Source organism: Lethenteron reissneri, chromosome 56, assembly GCF_015708825.2.
Source record: "Lethenteron reissneri isolate LAM-NWPU_2019-01 chromosome 56, ASM1570882v1, whole genome shotgun sequence".
NCBI lineage: Eukaryota > Metazoa > Chordata > Hyperoartia > Petromyzontiformes > Petromyzontidae > Lethenteron > Lethenteron reissneri.
In genome coordinates this window covers 9,406,840-9,433,015 of record NC_083834.1, presented here as the reverse complement: position 1 = coordinate 9,433,015, position 26,176 = coordinate 9,406,840, and the positions used below count along the sequence as shown (strand labels likewise).

Here is a 26,176-nt window from a genome sequence, read left to right as displayed (position 1 = left end):
CCCAAGAATGGCCTTGCAGGAAACCCAACCACCCCACCGTCATTGAAACCATTACGCTGGAAAAGAAACCCAAATGACCGAGGGAGGACCCGTGATGGACCAGTTAAAAAATAAAACCACTTTATCGACATCTCGCCGCAAATTTCCCGGTAACGGTGGTGGAACGAAGCCTTGTAAATGCAACACGTGAATGCAATATTCATTCGGACTCCGGCACGCAACGGCCGGTGCACTCGACTTAGCATCCAGAGGTCGCCGGTTCGATTTCGCAGCTACTGGACTGGGTTTCATAAATCCGCCCCCCTCCGCACCCTTCTGGCGGATGCCCTTTCGCCATCCATAGCGTGAGCTAGACGTTGCAGGGCTGCACTTTTACGTACGCATCTCACCATTGAAATCCCCAGCGCAAGGTAACCATTAATGATGGGGAGTTGGAGCCTCGTAAATCCAATTACAGGTTTCCCGCGCTCTGCGCGGGTTCATTTTGTGCTATTATGCGCCGTATATGCGGCTAGCCTATTAATGCCCAACATTCGCTATATTATGCGGTTTTAATTCACTCACATGCAACCCATACAGTTTACCCCGTATTCTTGTACAGGGAAATTGAGTTTTCAGGTCCATATGGCGTACAGCCATTTCAATGTGGGCAAAAATATATATTTGTGTTTTTACATTGTGATGGGACTTTGTAGGATGAACGTTGAGATATATAAGGGCACAGGGTGACCAATAAGGTCTGAATTGGTCTGTAATAAGGTAGGGCGCTGATAAGGGGTCGACAGGTATGCACATGCGGCTATGCGGTCGGATGTGGGACGACATTGTGTGCGTGTACTGCGTGTACTGCGTGCACTACGCGGCATCAGCTGTCTCGTGCGGTTCCGCTTTGCGAGCCATTCTCTTGGAACGCATCGACTCCTATTACTACCGCACAAAGCGAGTGTGACGCTCAAACCGTTTCCGTTTCTTAAACGTTTGGGCAGTGCCCAGGCCTCCTCCCACACACTCATCGCTCGTTCCCTTGCAATAGATTCCACCATTCCCCCGTCAGTCCTCCTTAGCGAATCTTACTCTCCGACTAACAGCAAACCCCACATCTGGCAACAGTAAAAAAAAATCGTCGTTGAACCGTGCGGCATCCTGGAACCATCCCCAAACAGCACGTCAGAACATCCACGTGTCATCCCGGCGTTCGCGGAGCGAGCCCTTCACACCTCGAGCGCGGCTCCTCTATTTACATTCCTCCACTCGAGCCAGACGATTCCTCGTCGTCTGCCAATTGACACCACCTCCACACACCCCCCCCACCCCCCCCGCGACTCGCCGGACACTGCTACCGTGGTGTCATGGTTAGCACTCCGGATCTCCCGGCGCGACAGTTGAAAGAATGGTGCGGGCTTCTTAGATCCACCACCGCCATCCTGACCACTCCCCCCCCACGCCTCTGTCCACCTAGCGGCGTCAAATAGGTCCGCCGCAGGCAGTCAGTCGATCGGCAGGTCCGCGTGCGGTGGGGTTAAAGCGCGGGAAAAATGCCGCTTCCTCCAAGAGATGTCCTCGCTGAGCGCGGAAGAGGAGGCCAAGAACACCCCGTGCAGGGGGGGGGGGCCTCCAAAGCCCCGTCTAGCGGGGGGAGGCCCTTTCGCCAGCAGTGGCGCGAGCAGGCGATCGCAGGGCCTGCGCCCCCTTTGCCTTTCACCTTTCAACCCGAGCTGCGCTTCGGCGGCGTCACTTGAACTGCAGCTGGTCGATGGTGATGGTGCCTCCGTCCTGGTGCAGCGCGGCCCCCCCCGCCGCCGCCCCCCCCTCCTCGTCACGCCGCTTGAACCAAAGGCACTCGACGAAGCAGACGCCGCAGCCCGCCGCGATGCCCATCATGAGGAAGTAGAAGACGCCCTTGAAGTCCTTCATCTCGATCTGGTGCTCGTTGCTGAGGCCCACGCACTCCTGGCCCTCCTGCGCAAACCACTGCCGCTCCAACTCCGCCAGCTGGCCCGAGTCCTCCAGTTCCGTGACGGCGCGCGACACCTCGGCGGCGAGCCGTGAGCCCGGCGGGAACGGCAGCGCGAGGCGGTGGCGGAAGAAGCGCCGGTCCGAGATGATGAGGTCGCAATGGTCCTTCTTGGCCGTGAAGACGGCCGAGGCCTCCCCGATGAAGATGTAGCCCGCCTTCTCGGCCTGCTCGAGGCCCTTCTTGGGCGACGCCACCATGGTCCTGTTGTCACGGATGTGGCGCCACACGGTCATGTAGGGGTCCCGCGCCGAGCTGTTGAGGAATCCCACAATGCGGTAGCCGCTGTAGGTGCCGTAGCGAGCGTCCATCTGCCTCGTGAGGTCCTTGAGCGAGCGGATGCTCGTCTGCCCCTCGGCCGTCAGGAACGCGGCGAGGTTGGCGGTGTAGGTGGAGCACACGACCAGCACGAAGCACCACCACGTGTACACGATGATCTTGCCGGCCATGGAGAGCGGCAGCGGGTCGCTGCCCTGCTTCACCATGGCCGAGAAGACGAACCAGAAGCTGTTGACCAGGTTGAAGCTCTGGCCCTGCTCGCGGCTCACGAGCTTGCGCTTGGCCAGGTGGTACCACTCGTCGGGGTGCAGCAGCGACAGCACGAAGAGCACCACGCTGATGCCTGCGCACGCCGACAGCATGGAGATCCACAGCAGCGTGTTGAGCGGCTCCAGGAACTGGAAGATGCGCGGCTCGTTCACCTCCTTGCCCTTCATGATGATGTGGTAGCCGTTCTCGAGGATGGGCGGCGACAGCGCCAGCCGCTCGTCCTCTGGCTGGTTCGTTATCGGGTAACCGAACAGGGCAAAGTCCACCTGCACGCGCGCACGGGCGGTCGGGCGGCCGTCAACATCGTCATCGTCGTCAACATCGTCATTGTTATCATCATCGTCGTCATCGTCGTCATCATTGTTGTCATCATCATCGTCATCGTCGTCGTCATCATCGTCGTCATCATCGCCGTCATCATCGTCGCCATCATCGTCGTCGTCATCGTCGTCGGCCATGATCAATCCACTGCGAGGGTGAAGGCCTCCGCAATTCGTTGCCATCTCTCGCGGTCCCGCGGTGTAACAATCCATCGAGCACCTGCATGCCAGCTGATTTCAGCGCTCCGTCTCCGCGGTGCACTCCGTTGGCTGCCACTCTGTCGACAGTCTCAACCATCGGCCATCGTCCCTTCCTCCTAAGTGACATGCCCGGTCCAAGTCCGCTTACTTTTCTACACAGTCACTACGTCTTTCTTTAGCCTGTTCATATCCTCTAAAGCACACGTTCTTCTAGTCAATGTCATTCCAAGCGTACAATTCGCTAACAAGTGGTTCAGCTCTAGGCGCAGTCATTTTTCAATTCGGTATTTTGCATCCACAGTTGACAAATGTTGGCTTCTGTTGGGTTTTTACGTGGGTTCTAGGAGGGTTTTTACGTGAGCTCGATGTGTGGGGTTTCACGCAGGTAGTAGCGCACGTGAACTCAGAAGAGCAACAACGTGTTCCCAGGCAGGTTGGCAGCCCGAGCGTCACCTCGTGCAGCAGGAGTCTGCGTCGGATGTCTGCGATGAGCGCCACGTCGCTCAGCTGCTTGCGGTCGTACGGAATCAGCTGGTACTCAAACTCCAGCTTCTCGGCGATGAGTTCCAGTAGGTCCACCAGGAACCCGGACGCCTTGGAGACGCTGGCCTGCCCATAGGACACGAAGCCTGCCACCTGCATGTGTGTGTGTGTGTGCGTGTGTGTTCGTGGGGAGTGATCGTGCAATGGTTAGCGCACTGTGGTGTGAACCCAGCACCCAGGGTTCAATTCCCACTCACGATCAGAAATATCTGAACCCAGTCCATGGCGTCCATCACCTTGGTCAAGTCAGCCTCAAATGAGTACCTGGTGCACTGTGTAAACGTCAGCACTGGGGAGACAAAGGTGGCCGGGCGTGGTGTTGGCCACCCATCCCCTCATGTCATTAAAACCTTCATAGGTAATGCTCGTTCATAGGACTTGTCTCGATAATGTGTTATGGGTACATGGGGGATCTTTGTCTTGTATGGTACAGAGAGCAGTGGCATGGTGGTCGTGGACTGTGCTACAAATATGGAAATGTAAGTTTGATTCCCAGCCACGGGTAACAGCAAATATCTGAACCGGTCCTGGGCCTCCACTAGGTCGATTTGGCCTCAAGTTAGAACCGGGTGCTGTGAGTGAACACATCGGTGCATATTTTTTTTCAATTTAAAGCTTTCGTGACTGCAGGGGTTAATATTCTTGGCTCTTTCGGTAAGGTCACGTAGAAGGGAAAACCACAGCATGTCCATGCACAGCTCCTTTTGTCACTCCACTGCTGGATGAGGGTCTCCCCACACTGTGCAGGTCGTGGGGGTTATGAGACCACACCTCAGCACACCGGTCAGTGTGGGTTGGTGAATGCGGGACGCATAGGCATGGGATCACAGAGGTACAGTGCAACAATGTTGTTTTTTCATTCTGCACTGCCCTCTACTGCCCACCACGTAGGCCCCGCAAAGTTTATGAAAACCTGCGTACGCGTAGTGGTCCACTATCCAAGCGCTATGCGGACTCAACTTCGTAGAGGTTCACGCTTAGAATCGGGCGGCTGCCCTGATCATCGCTGCGGGAGCAGTAACCATGACAACGCTGCGTGCCGTATGCTTCACAGCGGGCGTTAAGTATCCCCTGATGTAAGTCACATGAGTCGGCCATTGTGTGCCAGCGTCGTGGTACACATTTTTCAAATTCTAAGAAAATTGCACCGCGGAAAAATGTCCTCAATTGTGACAGCTGTATTCACAGCAAGCATTGCCCCCCTCCTGGCAGGACTAAATGCCCCAGGTTACTTTTGCAAATGAGACTCCTATCCCGGTCTCTGGAATTCTCAGTGGGGTTGAACAAAATCCACGTGAACAACCCTGCTTAGCTTCTGATATCTGACGAGACTGGTCGCATTCTCGGTGGCCTTGTCACGGGCCCGGGATAACCAAACGCCTCATCCTTAAAGCGTGCCACGAATGATGGACGCGCGCCTATAATTTAACAGTCGTCACAGGCAGACAGGATGACATTAATCAAAACAACCGGTGTTTCCCATGGAGTGCAATTCAACTGGCATTCGGAGTGCACGATTAATTTTGTCGGATTATATGTGCACCAGTCTGATCGGTGAGCGAGTACGTGACACTCCTTCAAAAAATACTTCTCTGGCTCGTGCGTTCATGACAGCCGTAAGCTCACGTAAACCCGAATCCAGTTAATTGCCAGCAGAGAGAGTGAGGGTACCGGTGTGGGATTTGGGATAATGGACTAATTGAGTGCTTTCTCCATCATTTCGGAGCGAGTGAAGCCACTGCTCTGCACACTCTCCCTTGAGCCCCCGGTAATCTTTGAGCCGCCGGTAATCCTACCCGATGCAACGCTGTCTGATTTCCACAAACAGTGATTGCCCACTTCCAGGAAAAAACCCCACTGTGGCTACTGGTGTCCACTCCAGACCACTGGGAGTGGTCCGTTATAGCCAAGGTCAGAGAAATGTAGTGAAACAAAGTAACTCGAATATAACTGCTGTTGGCCTTTAACCCAGGACGGAGGCGACGCTGGCTTAGCACCCTGACCTCAGAAACTGCCCAACAACCTCCCAATCATTCATAAGCAGAACTCCAGGTCGCTAAATATAAAGGAAAATGTTTTTTTTGTCCATCAGACTATTGGCGTTCCGAACCAATGTTATCCATTAAAACCTGTTGAAAGAAACTTTGGGATGGCTTCAGCCTTCTGGGTCTCATCAGAGTCGGCCTTGTGAAAGAAAATCACGTAGATTCTAGATTTGAAGTTTTCGTGACTGCAGGGATCCATACTCTTTCGGTAAAGTCACGTAGGTATAAAATATCAAATAAATTAAATCACGACGTTTCGATTGCAACACATGATGATGATTGCTTGTGTTGCAATCGAAACGTCGTTATTTAATTTATTTTATATTTTATACCTACGTGACTTTACCGAAAGAACCAAATAGTATAAAAAAACGTAGAGTTTGTGAGTTTTGTCAGTTCACCAATTCTTGAAACCCTTAAATTGCCTTTTCAATCTCTTGTAATTAAGGGTTTACAATTAGTAATTTTTCATGTCAGATCGTCGTGCAGGTATAACTTACATTTTATAAAACTTCCACCACCTGACAGAGCCAACCAAATAAAGTTGTTATGTCATGGGCAAAAATGCAAATTAATCTGATTTATCAACCAACCAGAGTGAGAAGGTTGAAAAGCCCATGGTAACATTTTGACAAATTTGCATGATTTATCACTGGAGATTACATCTAGCATCATCAGGTGCTGGATTAAGGTTCTTGTAGGCCCTAGGCACATCTGTTTCATAGGCCTAATAATTCTAGATTTGAAGCTTTCGTGACTGCAAGGATTCATATTCTTAGGTTTTTTCGGTAAAGTCACGTAGGTCAAAAAATAAAATTAATAAAAGTAACGTCGTGATTTTTATTTTATTTTACTTTTATTAATTTTAATTTTTTTACCTACGTGACTTTACCGAAAAAAACCTAAGAATAAGGCCTAATAATGTTCGACAGTTGGTACTGCCCATGTTACTGCCGCCGCTATCACCCGCTTGTTTCGCGCGTAGCACAACAACACTCGTTTCCCTTGCACTACTCTCCTTCCAGAATTAAATTGTGTGAAAAATACTGTGCCTATTCTTGCTACGTAAATATATCTATTCAAGAAGATATCTGCTGTGCCCTAGGCACAGTGCCTATTGGATAATATGACCCTGGTTGTCCTATGGATATCATGGGCCCTGTCATAGGAATGTCCAAATTTAACCTCTCATTCAGGGCCCGCCAAAGGAGGTGAGCTGCTGGTCCACCCCCGCTTGAGGAGGGAGTGATTGAAATGTCGGTACTTTTAACACCGTTTTGCCAGTTTCCGTGAAACTTGTGTCGATTATCTAATTTCAGTCACAGTGAAAAAGAAAACCCTTTTCTATCAAGCGGTTGCATGAGGAACGCTTGCATCTCCAAGAGGTCTTTAACCACAAAGTGACCGTTGACTCCGGACCTCTGGATCGGGTTACCACCTTCGAAGGTACAAATAACCAGGACGTATCATGGGAAGGGGAATATCTCAAAATACTGGAATAGTGGAGGACTGGACGTAAAGGCACTGCACTGAGCGTCGTGTTATTGCACAACTGACAAGATCTGTACATTTTCACGGACCGGGAAGACTTGCAGATTTCACACGCGCAGCCTCATCAACAAAGAGGACACTCCCTGGGGAAAGCAGGACAGGTGGCAACCCTACCTCTGGAGCGAGGATGTAGAGGGTATCTCGTGGGAAGAAAAACTTGGATGATTTCATTTCTGTCCGGGAGCCTTTGTCCTCGCTCAGAGACCATGTACCCACCTGCAGGCACACAAACAGGCAAAGGTCCCTCATGTCGCCTTCACAGACCGTTGGGGAAAGTGCTGAGTAGCACCACTCCTGACCACCTTAGCGTCTCCCTTGTGGTGGCCTTCACACACTGCACCAGGCACTCACTTGAGGCGAGGTCGACCTAGGGAAGGCCCAGGACTGGTTCGGATCATTGAACCTCATGGCGGTACCCCGGGGTACCGTAGTACCCCGGCTCTCGCACAATGTCCGTGAAGCAGTAATTTTTAGTCTGTTGATGGTCGGCGATGCAGCCATCGACTCATCTCGACGAGCTGGACACGATGGACTATTCAAATATTTTGATATGCTGATGTTTGGCGTTTCGACATCACGGAGTATCACTGATTTCGGATTGATTAGTACCCCAGTCGCAGAGTGAAGTACACCCCTCGAAAAAAGTATCCGAGAAATAAAGTATTTAATTGCCTCGGCCATTTTGTATTATTTGGTTACCCCGGGATATCGCCATAAGGATCAATTGGCAATGATAATTATCCGGCCGCGAGCAGGAAATCGAACTCGGGTCGCAGGGTTCATACCGCAGTGTGCTAAACACTGCCACCACTTCTCAAAAGACCCAGCCCCCCCCCCCCCCGTATAGCCTTAACAGACTGTTGGGGAAAAGGAAAAGTGCTGGTAGCGAGCAGCACCTACGAAGGTCGACAGCGCGCAAGGGGGTGGCGTGGCCAACAGCGGTGGATCGGTGGGGGCTGTGGATGGCGCGGTGCTTTCTAGGCCTGGTGCAACGCTCACCTGCTGCAGGCCGTCGTGGTGCATCTCGGACGCGACCAAGGTCCCATTTCTACGAAATCCTTGCCTGTCAAAGCCGATGAGACCACTCAAGCCGACGGCGCTCGTCTGCAACAACGACAGCGACAACAGCAGCAGCAGCAGCAGCTCAGAGGTGACCGTCAGGACCCTACAGGCTGCCACCTCCGGTTAGCATGAGGGGCTACGGTACGGTGTGAAGGAAACTCAACATACGTAGTGATTCAATCGCAAACAAAAATACTCACCCGACGTTATGGACACGGCGTGCATGACACGGACAGAGTAAAAACAAGCCCTCTGATTCGTACTTAACGGGCCTCAAAGGTGGGATTGGTTAGAGGCAGGGAATTGAAGGGATTGGAGGAGAAACTCAAAAATGGAAAGAGCGGGAAACGGAGGATGATTGACAGGGAGGACGGTTGGAATCGGTTAGAAAAGGGGAAGGTGATTGGGGAGTGGGCAGAGGTCGCAAACGGGTTTTGATTCCTTACTTGTACCCGGCCGCACCAGGGTCGCAAACGGGTACCCGTACCCGGCCGGGTAGCCGGGTATCGGATAAGGTACGGGTATCGGGTACCCGGTTGCGACCTCTGGGAGTGGGGGCGGGGTTGGGGGCGGGGGGTGGGGGCGAGGTCGGGGGTGCTCACGTTGAGGACAGCTCCGGCCGAGCAGGCCCCACCGGCGTGCGCCACCCGCCGCCCGAAGTTGGCGGCGTCGTACTGGAGCGCGCGGAACGTGTTGAGGGCGCTGCAGGGCGCGCCGGCGCCGCACGCGCCCCGGCTCGTGAGCAGCTCCAGCAGCCAGAAGCGCACGCCCGTCAGGCCGAACACGCCCAGGTGACTCGGCGGCAGCATCTGAGCCGCGCGCGCCGGGAAGAGAGACGCCGCAGCCGCGAAGAGAACTTACGCGCAGCAGAGTGACTCGTTGAACGCGGCGGCCACGTGAAGTGTCGAACGCCCGCTGGCAGGAAGGTCAAGGGATAGACCCAGCAGGTGTCATTGGTTGACTGACTGAGATGACTGGCAAATGCACCACTTGGGCCCCCTACTATGCCAACGTGGTGTGTTTTAGCCACCCGGTTGTGAGCATTGCTCCTCTGCCCTCCGTTGTTGTTGGAGGGCAACTGCCTCCAACTGCCCAGTAGCATCCTTCACGAGCCTCCTCCACTGAGGCCGATCTTGACACCGCTGGTACCAGTCATCGGCAAGTCCACTCAGCTCCACGTCCTCCTGTACCACATCACTCTATCTCTTCTCTAGCCCGTGCCGCGCCCGTTTAGCCCCCTCGATCCGGCCGAACAAAAGCTGTTTATGCATGCGGTGGCTGGGCATGCGGGCAACATGACCTAGCCAACGCAGCCTTGCCTGCCGGAGGAGCTCACCGATGGGACTTTTTCCAGATTTTACAATTATTTGTGAGCTCCTCATACAATCCAGCCTGGTTAAACCCAGGATAGATCGTAGGCAGGCCAGCCTAAATATTTCTAAGATGTTCCTTTAAGGGGCATCCACGTTTCGCAAGCATAGAGAAGGGAGGGCATGACCGTGGCCGAGAAGACCTGAAGCTTTGTGTGGAGCGACAGGCCAGGTAGCTTCCACAGAGCGTTACACAACCGATGAAGGAGGGTTTGAAGGAAGAGGAATGGCCGGGGCCGGTGGAACCGGCAGGCTGCAGCTCACTTACTGATCCAGTTCCACCCACACCACTCTTTCTAAGAGGCACACGCACGCGTGCATGTGCCCGAGCTGAGGCAGAATCTTGTCGATCCCACAAAGAATCCAGCGAATCGATGTGCGAGGGATAGCCGATGACACGACGTGACAGGAGTGTACGTTACTGCAATGACTGCCGCGTTCTCGGCGAAACCGATTTCCCCCCCCTCCCCACAAATAAAGTGACGGTAACGTTTGGCGAGGTACGGTGAACCGTATGCGCAACGCAGTGAGATGGCGGGACAAATAACTCGAGGGCACGCCGCGGTACTGTGTCACGCCACGTACTGTGTCATTCCATGTACTGTGTCACGCCGCGTACTGTGTCATTCCACGTACTGTGTCACGCCGCGTACTGTGTCATTCCACGTACTGTTATCGTACCGCTCAGCCGCGCAGCTCAAGAAAGTAGTTCGTCGTCGACGGCTCAGAAGCCGCGTTATAACGGTGCGCGTTCCGCGTTATAACTGCGTATTATGCGCTATAACGGTGCGTGTTATAACGGTGGGAGAACCGCGTTTATCTCGAAAACGTGTGAACACCACCGCGTACGCGAGCAGTTGCCGTGTTACGAGGGAGATCGCCCAAAAAGTAACGCCCCACTGGCGAGGAAGACACCGCTCTCGCTTCTCGATGGCGTGAAGCCATTGAGGTGAAAGGGGATCATGTAGACAAGTAATGCGCGTGTAACTGATAAATCTGCCAATTCTATGGCTAAGGTTTCACTTTATTTGCAATGAATTTTGGCCGATAAAGAAAACAAATATATACACACCTTCATGTGTATATATATATTTTTCAAGTAAATTGTAGTTTATTTTTGTGAGAGTACACGTTTGTTTCATCTCAAGCATGAGTGGTTATTGATTTCCCATTTGCAGTTTCACTCAAAGCAATTCTATTCTTGCGCATAATGGCAGCAGCGTTGTGTCGAGGACCTGAATGCCAATATCGAGGTCTGCTGCTGTGAGCCGCGATAGGAGGGCATCAGCAGAGAGAGTCGGTGTCGCTCATCCTCCTCCGTTGAAGGAGCTACAGACTTCGATTTAAAGCTTTCGTGACTGCAGGGATTCATCTTCTTGGTTCTTTCGGTAAAGTCACGTAGAAGGGAAGTAATAAAAAAATAAAAAAAAACATAATTAAATTTCGATTTCAAGCTTTCGTGACTGCAGGGATTCATCTTCTTGGTTCTTTCGGTAAAGTCACGTAGAAGGGAAGTAATAAAATAATAAAAATAAAACATAATTAAATTTCGATTTCAAGCTTTCGTGACTGCAGGGATTCATCTTCTTGGTTCTTTCGGTAAAGTCACGTAGAAGGGAAGTAATAAAATAATAAAAAAATAATATTATGTTTTATTTTTATTATTTTATTACTTCCCTTCTACGTGACTTTACCGAAAGCACCAAGAAGATGAGCTACAGACTCCGTGTGGGGTTACGATGTGAACCACGGTATGGGTTGCATGGACAGAGTCGCACTCGTTCACTTGAGCGGAAGTTCTCTATACAACCGTGTCGCAGGTGTTTGCGAACAAATGCGGGATGTCATGTAGCAAGGCGCCGAGATCGATTCGCCAATGTTTTTGTTTGTTTGTTAAATCCAGTTTTATCCCAATTGTGCTCTGTGCGCGACGTGTTTAGTCGGAGAATCCATTCCGGTCTCTCTCGCGGGGCAGTGTAACCCTCGGCGTTCGAGAATGCCCCACGTGGCGTGCTTAGCATTTAACCCCGTCTGAGTTCATGGAGCCGAATTGATAGAAGATTTAGATCCCCGGTGTGCACGTGCAACACCATGGATCGCTTAGCGCGTCACATCGGGTGTGTTCAACAATCATCGGGCGCGTGCAGCGTGAAACGAGTTAATTTTTATACGAATAATAATGATGACATTTATAACGCGCTAGATTTTGCAGACAAGTCAATAACTGAGAGGCGTGGAGCCATGTTCAGGGCTGCTCGAAAGACCTGATGAAACAGATAGAAAGAGGCCTTTAGATGTTTCATGAAAGTCAGAGTGAACTTGATGTTGCGGATGAGCAAAGGGATATAGTGAGTACCACACCGAGGGGCCGACGGCAGAGAACCAACGTGAGGCTGTAACAGTAGCGTAGTGTATAGTGTAGTGTACAGTAGTATAGTGTACAATAGTGTATAGTGTAGTGTAGAGTCCTGTATAGTGTAGTGTATAGGAGCATAGTGTGTAGTGTAGTGTATAGTGTAGTGTACAGTAGTGTATAGTGTAGTGTATAGTGTAGTGTATAGTGTAGTGTATAGTGTAGTGTATAGTGTAGTGTACAATAGTGTAGTGTACAATAGTGTAGTGTACAATAGTGTATAGTGTAGTGTATAGCGTAGTGTATAGTGTAGTGTATAGTGTAGTGTATAGTGTAGTGTACAGTAGTGTAGTGTATAGTGTAGTGTACAGTCCTGTATAGTGTAGTGTATAGTAGCGTAGTGTATAGTGTAGTGTATTGTGTATAATGTAGTGTGTAGTGTAGTGTATAGTGTATCGTAGGGTAGTGTATAGTGTAGTGTATATCGACATGAGGCTGTAATGCTTCGAGACCTTGATGTCCAAAGCAGATTTTGAGTGACGCTGCTGCGTGGGGTTCTACCGTGAGCTTCAGTGCAAGGCGAGAGTAGCGAGGCGAGGTGTGGTGGGGAAGCGGTGGTGAATGTGCGAGTAAATTGGTAAACGTGGTGGGTCGTGATGACTGCAGATCTGGAAACCCTGCACTTCAGTGTTGATGTTTGCGTTTCTCTCCGTGACATTACTTCCTCTCGCGCAAAGCCACGCACCTTGAGGGATATGATCCAGTTGTAAGGACTCGCGATCATCCCAAAGTACAGCGCCTGAACAAAACAAAGGCAAAGACAAAGATCCCCTGTATAGCCTTAACAGACTTTTGGGGAAAGTGCTGTTAACGAGCACCTATGAAGGCCGGCATGGCACACGAGGGGGTGGGTGGCCAGCACCACGCCCGACCGCCTTTGTCTCCCCAGTGGTAATGTTTATGCACCGCGCCAGGTACTTATTTGAGGCTGAGTCGACCTAGGGGAGGCCCGGGACCGGTTCAGATAATCGTCACCGGTGTTGGCCGTGAGCGGGAATCGAACTCGGGTCGCAAGGCTCCGTAGCACAGCGCAGCGCTAACCGCCACACTACCGCCTGAACACACACACACACGTCGACACACACTGAGCTGAGCAACACGTTATTTTTCGATTTAAAGCTTTCGTGACTGCAGGGATTCATCTTGGTTCTTTCGGTCTGAAAATTTCAGACTCTGCCTTCTCGACAGACCTGTTCTCCACCTGAGGACGGCTGCTTGCGTTGTGGCCGAAACGTCGTGAGAATTATTTTATTATGTTTTATTTTTATTATTTTATTATTTCCATTCTACGTGACTTTACCGAAAGAACCAAGAAGATCAACACGTTATTATTAACGTGGCCCTCCCTGCGTCCAGATTGCCTGCAATGCCCGCTCATCTCGTCAGCTGTTGGAAGCCGAGCAAGCTCGTGGAGTCTGCAGAGGGCTTGGGTAGGCGGCGACCGTGTACGCCAGGTCGTCACGGACCACTGTGGGAGCTGCTTCGAGCGGTGGTGCGGCAAAATCCATCGTTGTACCGCACTTCTATGCCCCCCGCCTTCGCTAATCTCGAACTGACGGGCGTGGTGAAGTATGGGTAAATAACTCCCACAAACCGTACACGGAGTGGGGAAACTAGAAGTGGTTTAACAAAGGGAGGCTGTAAAAAATTATTACTACTACACTCATACTAAAGCAGAGCATTAGTTTGCAAGAAAACTAAACAGTACAGCAGTATTTTGACTGGGTAGTGAGCCTACTCCTGCATTAATAGCTCAACGAAGAGGCTTATCATGTGGAAATTTATTGCAGCCAAATACTCTTAAATGCGTGACGTTGATACTAAATGTGGAGGGAAAACCTGGAGGACTTTGAGAAAAATCCACATGACCACGGGGAGAGAGACATGCAAACTCCAAATATACAGGCATCAGGGTCGAGATTGAACCCACGGCCTTCCGTATACCAGGCGAGGTAGTTAACATCTTGCCACAGCGACGCCCATATCACTTTGTGACAGGGACTCTGAAATACCACGATTTCTGCTCGTAATCTCGTTTGTTGGGGATGTTACCAGACAGTGGCTGCCCCTCTGGCTACCAGCCACCGCACGCGGCTTCAAAATCACCTCCCTGGCCCTGGGCGCAGATCCCGAACCAACGTGCGGCGGCGTACTGACTTTCGGTGGAAAATGCCGTCCCACCCACCTTCTCGAGCAGGGGGAGGATGAGCGACTGGCGGCAGTGAAGGATCAGGGTGAACGTCTGAATGGGGAGGAGTGCACACAGAGAGAGGTCGCAGAGAAACACGCACGCCCCCACGTCTCGCGCCGTGCGCCGGCTCGTGATCGCAAAGAACCCCCCCCCCCCCCCGCGTTCAAATATCCTAAATCAAGGTTCGCTTGGCCCCTTCGTCATCAATCACCGCGATCATCGCCACCACCACCATCTGCTACAAATATCACGATCATCATCATCATCTACGAATGTCACCACGCCCATTAATACTCACGCCGCGCCGGCGGATGCGCTGCAGGGTGGAGGAGAGCGCCAGGCCGTCGAGGAGTCCGTCGGGGGTCAGGGGCATGCTGTTGAGGTAGAACTGGAGGCCGGGGTCAGTGAGGAACCTCTCCGTGTCGGTCAAGGACACGTGCAGACCTGGGGAGGCCACGGCACGAGTTCGCGAAGAGACGGTTACGTCGACGGCCAAATGAACAGACGAGCCGGTGAGCAGACGTTGAACGCACATGCAGCGGCCAAGCGGTCCTGTCCGTTTATTCCACCTCCGTCACACACACAGCTCCCTCCTTCGTACACCGCTCTCTCCGCTCATCCCGTCGCCGATGTGTCCTCCCATCTCCACAGTCCCCTCTCCCATTCTCTCCCCCCCGCTCCCCGCATCCCCGTCACCACATCCCCAGCCACCCGATCACAGCATCACGCCCGGCTGCCTTCGACTCCCCAGTGCCGACGTTCACACAGCAGCGGGTACTCATTTAAGGCCGAGTCGACCTAGGGGAGGCCAAGAAGCGGTGAAAAAAATAATCGCCACTGACGTTTACCTCGAGCGGGCATCAAGCTCGGCTCTTTCTGGGTTCGCGACGCGACGCGCTAACCGCTGCGCCACCACTCCCCCCCCCCCCCCCCCAGTGCACACGTCACAAGAGGAGGCACGCGTACCAGGGTCGTACACCACCTCGCACGCCGTCCAGTTGCCCGCGCGTGCCAGCCAGTGAGCGGCGCTCAGCACGGAGCGCCCTCCCGGGTACAGCGAGAAGGCGCGGTGCCTCCAGCCCACGGTGCTGCCACTGCCCACGTAGAAGACGGGGCCCTCGGCGGCGAGCGCCGATCGTGGCGGCGACGTCCCTCCAGCACCGGTGGCGGCACCGGCGGCACCGGCGGCACCGCCCTCGCCGCCGCCGTCTCGATCGGGGTCCGAAACGATGACTCCGCATTCGGGCGCAAGTGGACGCTCCGCTTCCCCTGGGGGCGGGGACGGGTGAGGTGAGGTTGGCAGCACTCTCCATGTTCCCGTCAAAGCCGCCCACCGACCGCTGTGTAGGCCACCACGTGTCTGGGTGGCTCAAGGGGTGGTTGTGTTTAACCAGCGAAGGATGCAAGAGACCAGGATGAAGTCTCATTCGCAAGAGTGACCCCGGGTCACCATAATCACGGATTTGTCTCAACCAGGACACGTGGTGATCTTGAACCCCGCCCTCTTTTACGTAGCCACGCGCACTCCACTACTAGCACCAATCACTGCTCAGGTACTAACAAGAAACTATGTTTATTTTACCAGGTTAGGGTCACTGAGCTATGTAGCTCTTTTTCAGAAGCGACCTGGCCACAAATGATAGCCCAACGAAGTGGCTTATCACGTGGACATTTATAGCAGTCAAATTATCTAAACGTGTGATTTTGATTCTAAAATGTGGGAGGGAAAAACCGGAGGGTCCGTAGAAAAATCTACTCGACCACGGGGAGAGAGACACGCAAACTCCAAATATACAGCAGCAGGCGTCAGGGTCAGGATCGTACCCACAACCTCCTGTATACCAGGCGAGGGAGTTAACATCTCCTCGCCACCGTGGTGCCCTGGTAGGCCCACTGCTACTCGGGTAGGTGCGCAAGCACAATAAAAAAAGGAATTTGTCACCAACACTCTTAAAATAATGAATATATCGTAGGCGACGTTCAACATTCATGGTCTGGTATAAATGTTTTGTATTTCTCCCCCCTGTTTTGCAACTGGAATTGGTCAAACGTCCCAGTCCTGGAATATTTCCCGCACGTGATACAATCAGCATTGCACACAGCAGCAGCAGAAGCAGCATCGCCCCTGACTGCAAAACACTTGGCAGGACCCTCCTCCAATAGCCTCTTGAGACTAAAGGCTTTCCTGCTTAAACAGACGTAATAATCATGATTGAGCAATAGATTGTAAACGTTCTCACGTGGCAAGCTGGTGCGGTACGTACACACGCTAAATGATGATGATGATGGTGGTTACGCTGCTGCTGGGTGATGTTGCTGCTGAGAAACGTCACGGCGTGCACAAGCTATGAAGAAGGAACATCGCCTGAAACGTCCCCTATTAGATCTCTATGTTTTCCTTCCTTTCAAGGCCACAACTGTGTAAGTGATGAATGTGTCGAGTTGCTGATTGGTGCAACACTCCCAACGCAGCAGCAGCGTCACCAAATAGCCTGCTGTGAAAAATAATAACAAGAATAGGTTTTACCATTTTTGGAAATAAAACAGGAGGCGTTACGATCTTCAAACACCAAATAGAAAACTTTTGCGAGGAATCAAGTGTCCATAATTCAATAGACTCGGCATCATGCAATATCCTCTTATTTTTCATACTTTGAACCTGGCGGAAAAGATGTCCCATGATACAGCTGCTCAACCTGAGCTATAAACGCTCTGATACCTGCATTGGCTTCGTGCTGTTCGCATTTTGGCGTTCTCCGGTCTAACACTGGCGGTGAGACTAGGCCGTAAAGAAGGCTGTCTTTAGTGTAGGCCACTCAGTTTCAAAGATAATGCATCATATATTATCAGAGCATGTTGTTTGTGTTGGAGAGTAAACCCATAAAATTACAATACTCTCCAACACACCGGTGCGCTGTAATAGTAACGAATTGGCATGTTTTGTTTACGTAACAAACCTTACTAATTGGCTGTTTCGGTGGTGGCGGGTTTAACGACACATTCATATTTACGCGATCTCACCCAAAAAACTCTTTATTATGGATAATGTTGTTCGCGAAAGCCTACTACGTGTTAAACTGAGTAACCTATTCTCTCGATTTGTTTTATCCTTTAAAGGCCACACAGTGTTATTGATGAACGTGTTGTCGTTCTTGTTGTTGTTGTTCTAATTGTGCACGTGCACCACCACGTCGTGATGAGGAGCAGCGATTGAGTGGGAGGGTGGGTGGGGGAGGATGAGGATGAGGAGGAGATACCTCTGAAGTTGTCCGTGGGACACTGGGTGCCCGCGCCGCTCTCCCAGGTCGCCCGGCGCGAGGAGGCGTCGCACAGCACCGCTCCGTAGCACCGAGCCGCTGCATCGTGCCCACGCATGCCCACACGCGCCACGGGTTAGTGTTGGCCCCGGCGGTGCGGGGGGGATACGAGGAAGAAAAATTATCCGAGAGGTTCACAGTTCGAGGCCATTGGCCACCCTGGTTATTACTGCGGGTGTATTGATTATAGCTGAGCAGTGCCCGCTATGCACGTGGCTGCCTGTAATCCAGCACTGTGTGGAGGCAGCGAGGGTTTGTGGATCACCGCATAGATGTTGAGAAGCTCCATTCTGTGTGAGCGTCGAGGTGTCAAAGCCTGGCACGCCAGCAGAAGGTTGGTATACAGCAAATGTGGACTCCACCTGTTCCATTATTATGGGGTAGAGTGTTGCTCCCTCGCACGCGTGGAGTTTCTCCGGCCACTCGGGATTCCTCCCACGTGTACAAACACGCAATAATTGGCCGATAGCATTTTGATATATATAGAGGACCGCAGAGCTTGGGAAATGTTGGTAGCCTTGGCACACCACCTGGTTGCTGCCTTCCTGGATACTCTTCCCGCTTCTTGTGTTACTCCCTCTCTTACGAAAGCAAGCAAGCACTGTATGTATGTTGAACTTCTTTCACACCGTACGTAGCCAACCGCGCTAATCGGAGGTGCGGGGGAAGGACAACAAAACTAAACACAAAAAGCAGTTCGAAAGAAATTAGTACTCAACCTAGATGATGACGATTGAAAAGTGCACAGCTCTCAGTGGCTTCTTGATATCGGAAGGAAGAGCGTTCCAGACGGCCGCAGGAAAGCGACTGAAAGCGCCGCGCGATGCAGTTGGGGCCGTCTTTGTTCGATGGCTGAGCCAAGAAAGCTGTTCGATGGCTTGGTGGCGTCAGCGGTGGCGTCAGCGGCGGCGGCGGCGTTACGACTTTGACTTTGTCATTATCGACTGCGCGCCGTCAGCGTTTAACAGCGGACCGCTTAAGATCCCGTGACGCTTGTTGAAAGAAAATGAGCAGCATGCCGCTGTGCGTCGGCCGTCACCCGTCCAACGTTTGAAAAAATTACTTGGCAATTATTGAATTGGGTAGTAAAAAAAATGGTAATTAAAAAATGCTTTTTTTAATGCACACATTTTTATTTGCAGTCAAAAGTAGAAAATCATGTATTTTGAATCCATAATTAATCAATTTTGATGTGCTGAATAAAAGGGGTTAGTTTCCTTTCTATATGTTTAATTTGCTTCATGCAAGCCACCCATTTTTATTCAGAACATCAAATTTGATTAATTATTTGTTCAAAATAATGTATGGTCAACGTTTGAGCGCAAATAAAAGTGTGTGCATTGAAAATTTAGTTTTTTTACCTTTTTATGTTAATCTTGCAAAATAATATGTATATGTACATATTCACCCTAAGATATCAATCTAGAAAATAACAATATTTAATTATTGTCTGCATAATTATCATATATTTTAAATAGTGCAATAACATTTTAAAGTAAAAAAACACAAACAGGCCCAGGATCGGTGGGACCTGGACCGGTTCTTTGATTAAATATTGAATTGTCACGCGAAACGACGAGTCTGTGTACACAATTTCAGCTCGTTCGGCTTCGTAGATCCGAAGATATTTAAGCGTCAAACAATTGAAATAATATAAACAGACAACAGGGCAAGTTGAATAAAAGTGTGTAAAAACCACATACTGTCGTAACATCGCCAGACTATAGACTCGTACGTGAACTGACGGTGGCTTCGTGATAGCTTTGCGCTGGTGCGCATGACCAGAACACAAGATGTACTCGCACCGAGCTGATCCAACGCTTTCCACGACGCGTTTTAATGAGCGATGTTAGCGTCACGTTCCGTTCCAATGTCAGACGACGCGTGACGTCACCTCCTTTCTTTGGGCGATCATTTCAGACCAACCCAATGGGGTAAACAACGTGGGAGGTTGGGAATAGACTATGGCAGGAGAGCGCTGTAGAGATACAATCAGGAAGAGGAGGTTGTGACGGGTGGGACAAGTGAGCAGGGCAGGCTACCAAGGCAGGCTTGGAGTGGCGTTCAGAGGTCAGCTACCAAGGGGACGACCTAAAGCCCAGTCGCTGGTGGTGTTGATGAGGCTGTAGGGACGGGTGTTGACGGTGCAACGCCTGAAGGGATCGAGCAGACATCACGCGATGGTGAGGTTGTGTTGGCATCGCGTCGGTGACTCGAGCAACGACCCGAAGCGAGACGACGGGCCACGGTTAAAGGTGGAACCTGTTTGTCAGATTTCCAAAAACAACGGTGGCATCTGAGTCTGACTCGAGCGACAAAAGCAACAAGTATAACCCGTAAAAACAAAGTTTTTCACTATAAATCCTTTATATGCGTGGTGGCTAGAGTCCTCTCGTCCTCTGGCTTGAGATGGCTGCCACCTATGGGTCAGATGATTGCATGGCACCATTAAGCAATTGGTAATTAAATATAATATTTTTGTCCAAAAAAGTGTAACATTTTGGGAAAAAATTTCCATGAACATTAATTGTCACGCACAACGAGTCTGTGTGGAAAATGTCAGCTCGATTGGATCACGGGAAGTGGGTTAAAAAACGACCGAAAGATTTGCACGGTCGTAAGCAAGCAAGCAAGCGCGCAAGTGAACTTAATATGAAGGATTTTTAAAAAACCGTGGTGCTTTAATGGCATTGGTTGAGATGGTTGAGATGATGACCATCATCTCTGGTGCGGAAAGCTGAACGCGTCAGTGTTTGGAGAGACGAGTGAGAGACGAGCGTTAGACGAGGGTGCTGTTAGTGCCTGCCCAAGCGTCATCCCCTGGTGGGCTGTGAACAGACCTAATAGGTGCTCGCTTCAGTGTACTCGCCCTAACATTTCATGCGGTCTGAAAGGGCGGTATTCTGTCTTTGTTTATTAATATGTATACAGCCACTTAAATCCACTTAACCTAGCACAGCCCCAACATAAATAAACCCGAACATAAATAAATGAACAAACAAACAACACTGGTGCTTTGGAAGGTTTTTAAAACTAGTTAGGGTAGCAAATTCGCTTTTTTGTTAGATAATAGTGTAGGTATAATGTCACTTAGCAAAAAAACTATAAACTTCCACCACCCAGCGACGGGGCCAACCACATCAGGTTGTTACATCATGGGCAAATGTGCCAATTGATTTGACATACAACATTTGACAATTTTGTACCAAATTGTCACATCTCGTAGCAAATTGTCACATTTTATACCAAATTGTCAACATTTGCTTGGGTTTTTCAACATTCCTGGTGTTGCTGATATTTTAATTGGGTACAATTAATTGCATATGGTATTTGCCCAATGAATTGGCATATTTACCCCACGACGTACCAACTTGATTTCATTGGCTCTTGGGTAGAGGAGGGTTTACAGGCAAAACGATTTGACATTAAATCTGCGCGACAATCTAACCCAAAATAAAATAATCGTGAATTCTCGTTCGGTTATTTGTATTATTATTTTAACAGCAAAGCAAAATTGGATTGTCATGTTACACATTGTGCACATGTGCATGCAAAGAGCACATCATCCCTGTTCCTAGTCATCGTTTAGCCACTTATCATCGGACCGGAGGAGGAGATGTGTCTTGCCGCATGACAAGAGACCGTTTCTAATGCCCATTTGTTAGCCTCATTAGTGTCAACGCTGCCACGAGATGCCCGTTGCTTGGCTCAGCGCAAAGTTTAACCTCGGGGGAATATTCGGAGAATATGAATGCGCTGACATTTACTGCTCAAATAAAGCATTGCTGGTATCGCTTACGATGCTCTAACGGCATTCCGACTGCAGACTTTGACGTTTATAGATTTACGGATTTGTTGCTGTTTGGGTTTGTTGCTGTATTTAAAAATAAAGTACGATGATTATATTAAAGCGCTTGTGAATATGCTACGTTCATCATCAGTCGAAATCAATGCACTGCTGGATGAAGGCCTCCCTCCCCCAAATGATCGCTTTCTCTCACCGTCCTGCCTCAGAACGAACGTTTTACATTATATCGACATTATTATGCAACATTCATTATTGCCAAGTAATACTGACAACGAGGGAGCGATTGCGCCGTGGTTAATGCAGTGCGCTATGAACCTGGCGACCAGAGTTCGAATCACAGCCACGGCTAACATCAGTGGCGAGGGATATCTGAACTGGTGACCGGTGGTGAAGTATGGTCAGACAACAGCAATAGCTGCTTTGGGATGCCTTGCTCCAACAGGGAATTTCACAGAACTGTAGATTACTTTACATTCACTTTAACACTCTCCAAACGTTTATACAAATAAATGGAAGTGATTCTAGATTTGAAGCTTTCGTGACTGCAAGGATTCATATTCTTAGGTTTTTTCGGTAAAGTCACGTAGGTAAAACATTAAAATTTACCGAAAAAACCTAAGAAAATGGAAGTGACTTTTGGCAAGGTCATTACTTTAATATCGTACTACCACGACGACCACTTATTAGTAATGTATGTGCTATCAAGAAGGATTATCGCCCGAAACGTTGCCCGTGTTATTTTAATGACGCAGCGTTATCGACAACTACAGCAATGCTACTGATACCCCTCGTGCAAATGCCGCACGAGGGGTACAATACACGGGCGGGTTCTTGACAGTCAAACCTATGAGTATCAACGCACATTTGATTCATATTTCGTATCTCTTGGCTTAGGTCGTCGTGTAGTGTATCATGTAATTTTTTTTACCATAACCCTCCACCACCCGACAGAGACAGTGGAAGCAAGTTGTGTCACGTGTGGAGAAAATATGCCGATTGTTTTTATTTCAAGACCGATGGATGAATGCCGAAAAGCCCAAGCAAAATGTGTTAAAACAATTTGTCCGACGTTTCGCCGGAGATAGCAGGCAGAATCATCGGGTCTCCGCAACAACAAAAAAAGCTCAACTCTCGTGAACGCATCGTGATGTTTGTCGTGAGAGCCGACGTCTAAAATTGCAGGAAACGTGTTTGAAGAGCGCGCAACAAGACAAAATAGATGACGGCAACAAGCAGGCAAACAAAGCACGGAAATATCTTCTTGGTTCTTTCGGTAAAGTCACGTAGAAGGTAAATAATAAAGTAATAAAAATAAAACATAATTTTTTATTATTATTTTATTATTTCCCTTCTACGTGACTTTACCAAAAGAACCAAGAAGATGAATCCCTGCAGTCACGAAAGCTTTAAATAAAAAAAAGCACGGAAAAGAAACCTATAGGACACACACAGAATTAACAAGACATTCTTAAGCGCTGAAATTAGCCAGGCAAGCCATATAGTCGTTCCCATAAAGACCCCCAAACAAGTCAACACAGACCGAGCGTCAACCGGACAGCATCGCGCCCGCCACCGCTACCAGGCGGTCACGCTCGCCCACATTGTTACTTTGATGATATCAAACAAGCGGACAATGGCTCGTTCACATATAACCGTCTCTCCACCAAAATACAAAAACAAATTTAAGGTTATTTCTTACACAACCCCCAATCAGCTGCACCGGCCTTCTGAGAGTGTGCGTCATTTGGGCAGCATTGGTCCAAAGAGGAGCAAAAACAGACTAAAACCTCTCCACCGGTTTCGACACCACGGCGGTCTCAGCAGCAGCAGTAGAGTCAGGCCGGCTTGAATCAACGCGCTGAACGGCACGGAGAGTTCCGTCCGAGCCCAGCTTGGGACGTGCGATTCCAAAAAATTCCGCGGCACATTGCGATGTGGAGGGGGTGGGGAGCTGTTTTACGGAATATTCTAGAAAACTCAAAATATCAAACTTGATTTGATGCTTTCGTCACTGCAGGAATTACTCTTTGGTTCTTTCGGTAAAGTCACGTATAAAGAAAATAAATTAAATAATAGAATACGACGTTTCGATTGCAACACAAGCAATCGTCATCAGCTCGAACTGAATTTGAGAGAGACAAAACACAGACACGGAGACACAAATTAAATTCTACCTGATGACGATTGCTCGTGTTGCAATCGAAACGTGGTATTCTATAATTTAATTTATTTTCGTTCTACGTGACTTTACTCAAAATATCAATTAGCGTTCTTGTGGAGAGAATATAAGTAACAATAAAGGACTTCAATTAATTTTAATGGTGAACTAACACGAGCAACCACAATGCACTTGATGAAATACCGATGTCTTTTTTGTTTGTTTAATTGGACCTTATTTTGGCCAGCATCAAAGTATGAAAAATAAGAATAGATTTGACCCTTTCTGGCAACACAACAGGTGTTAAGACGTTCAAACACCAATTAGATACATTCTGCGTGGAATCAAGTGACTACATCAACCACACACGGTTGCCGCGTCCTTTGCGAGGTTGCGTGCCCGGTCTCGCGGTGGGGTGCGGTGGCGTCGCGGTTAGCGCGCTACGAACCCGGCCACCAGAGTTCGATTCCAACTCAACCCCGGCGACGATTATCTGAACCGGTCCGGGGCCTCCCCTAGGTCGACTCAGCCTCGAATGAGTACCTGGTGCGGGGTGTAAACATCGCCACCGGGGAGACCAAGGCGGCCGGGCGTGGTGCTGGCCACCCACCCCCTCGCGTGCCGTGCCGGCCTTCACAGGTGCTGCTCGCTAACAGCATTTGCCCCAACAGTCTGTGACAGGCTACACGGGGGATCTCTTGTTCGCTTTGCACGACATCTCCACGTCTGTCTTACCCCCCCACCCAAAGCACGACCACGTACCTAGATGGCCGATGATGACCAGGAGCCACGTGGCACACGGCAGCAGCAGCGGCCTCCGTGCGGGCAGGTAAGCGTCACGGACGCACGGCTTCATGTTCGACTTTCTCACACGAGTCGGTGCCACTTTGCTCGACACGATGAGACAGAAGCGACGATCACCGCCCCCCTCCACGCTTCGCCGTGTCCACCCGCCCACCCGGCCTGCATTGCTCCGCGCGAATGCACCCTGCCTGCCCCCCCTCCAACTCCTTGCATAATTCACGAGCCCCCTGAAAATATTGCGCATTAATTATTCAGTGTTTTTATTTAATCCACGCAGAGCCCCGCGCGGTCACGGCCGGATTAGGTGGAGGCCACCGGCGAGGCATTAAAGTATCTGCCGTGCCACACTCGGCCGCCCGGTCCTCCAAGTCTTAATTATTCCGACTGTGGGATGCGGGAGCGATAAACTACATCGGAGACTTAATAACTGGAAGATCGTCGTCATGATTTCGGACTTGCTCGATCCACTGCTCGATGAAGGATTCTTCCCAGCCGCCGGTCATCTTTCGCCATCCTGCGATGTAGCAATTCACCCAGAATCGCTCCGTCTCCACAGTGGTTGCGCTCAGACTCGTTCCGTTCCGACTCGTTCCGTTCCTTGGCTGCCACTCCGCTATTGTATTTGACGAGACGTCACCTACCTCGCCTGGTATGCAGGTGGTTGTGGGTTCGATCCCAGCCCTGACGACTGCGTATTTGTCTCACTCCCCGTGGTCGCATGGATTTTTCTCCGAGTCCTCCGGTTTTCCCCTCTAAATTTAGAAACATGCTTTTAGAGTATTTGGCGAATATAAACTTTCCACAAGCCACTTGGTTGCGCTACACTTTGCGATAGCCAGGTGCTATATTGCAGCTCAGGTGGGACTTGCCTGGTTAAAAAATAAAACTTTAAAGAGCATACCACCACCACCACCAACCATCGCCCCAGTGTCAAGTCATCGTACATGTCTCTACGCACTCTCGTCCTTTCCATCTCTTCATCCACCTCTCACCAGCCCTCACCTCCTTCCCTAAACATTCCACTCCATCTCGTTCTTGGCTCAGCCCCTTGGTCTCTTCCTCTGCAATTCCATTTGAGGGACCCCCCCGCCCCCTCGTTCTTTAGAAAGTGACCGAATCGCGTGGAGTGCACCTGGAGGTTGTGACAGCTCTTGACGCTGTAAGGAGGTCTCGAGAGCTTGGACGGGTGACCAACGCCGCACACAGCGGGTTCAATCGGGTTTCGTGGTGGGCAGTAGACGGCAGTGCAGCGAAATCCATCGTTTTGTACATCTACGCTTGCAAGTCAATGCTCCCTTGCCCTCGCAAACCCATGCTAGAACAAGGGTCGTGAAGCATTCTAGATTTGGAGCTTTCGTGACCGCAAGGATTCATACCCTTAGGTTTCTTCGGTGAAGTCACGTAGATAAAAATAATAATAAAAGATAAATAGTATAAAAATAGAAGAAATAATAGAAATAAAATAAATCACGACGTTTCGGAGGCAACACAAGCTTCCGTCTTCAGGTGGAACAGTCACAGCACGATAGCTGTATCAAGTAATATCGTGCCGTGACGGTTCCAACCTGAAGACGGAAGCTTGTGTTGCCTCCGAAACGCCGTGATTTTTATTTATATTATTTCTTATATTTTTATTATTATTTATCTTCTATTATTTTTTACCTACGTGACTTTACCGAAACAAAACCTAAGAGTATGAACCGTGAAGCATGGTCAATAACCCCCACAGCGTGTGGCGAGAGGACTCCAGCAACTGGACATGAAGGTTGGCACATACTAGAAACCGCGCTTCTGGTGTCACCAACCTTCGAGTTGCACGGTAGGCTACGT

The 26,176-nt window shown here is 50.2% G+C and overlaps 2 protein-coding genes across 2 annotated transcripts; both read right to left on the bottom strand.

The window, feature by feature from the left end:
• Positions 1–1,334: 1,334 nt before the first annotated feature.
• On the bottom strand, positions 1,335–10,048 carry LOC133357118 (glutamate receptor-like). Its single transcript, XM_061574910.1, has 5 exons — positions 8,888–10,048; positions 8,223–8,327; positions 7,338–7,439; positions 3,538–3,720; positions 1,335–2,829 (listed from the first exon to the last, which is right to left on the bottom strand). The coding sequence occupies exons 1-5, from the start codon at positions 9,092–9,094 to the stop codon at positions 1,732–1,734; spliced, it is 1,695 nt and encodes a 564-aa protein (XP_061430894.1). The 5' UTR covers positions 9,095–10,048; the 3' UTR covers positions 1,335–1,731.
• A 3,402-nt stretch (positions 10,049–13,450) lies between these two features.
• Positions 13,451–24,418, bottom strand: LOC133357038 (uncharacterized). Its single transcript, XM_061574778.1, has 6 exons — positions 24,305–24,418; positions 17,517–17,615; positions 15,226–15,528; positions 14,558–14,703; positions 14,175–14,310; positions 13,451–13,548 (listed from the first exon to the last, which is right to left on the bottom strand). Exons 1-6 carry the CDS (start codon positions 24,396–24,398, stop codon positions 13,451–13,453), a joined length of 876 nt encoding a protein of 291 aa, XP_061430762.1. The 5' UTR covers positions 24,399–24,418.
• Positions 24,419–26,176: the final 1,758 nt, after the last annotated feature.

What these genes read in the sequence shown, in the direction of transcription:
- LOC133357118 (XM_061574910.1), bottom strand. Translation starts at nt 9,094, where the DNA reads ATGCTGCCGCCGAGTCACCTGGGCGTGTTCGGCCTGACGGGCGTGCGC. An exon ending in ACCACGACGGCCTGCAGCAG is followed by an intron (nt 7,440 to 8,222) that starts GTGAGCGTTGCA and finishes GTGTGCCTGCAG; the next exon opens with GTGGGTACATGGTCTCTGAG. An exon ending in GCAGACTCCTGCTGCACGAG is followed by an intron (nt 2,830 to 3,537) that starts GTGACGCTCGGG and finishes GCGCGCGTGCAG; the next exon opens with GTGGACTTTGCCCTGTTCGG.
- LOC133357038 (XM_061574778.1), bottom strand. Translation starts at nt 24,398, where the DNA reads ATGAAGCCGTGCGTCCGTGACGCTTACCTGCCCGCACGGAGGCCGCTG. An exon ending in GGTCATCATCGGCCATCTAG is followed by an intron (nt 17,616 to 24,304) that starts GTACGTGGTCGT and finishes GGCACGATGCAG; the next exon opens with CGGCTCGGTGCTACGGAGCG. An exon ending in CTGCGCCCAGGGCCAGGGAG is followed by an intron (nt 13,549 to 14,174) that starts GTGATTTTGAAG and finishes CACCGCTCGAAG; the next exon opens with CAGCTCCCACAGTGGTCCGT.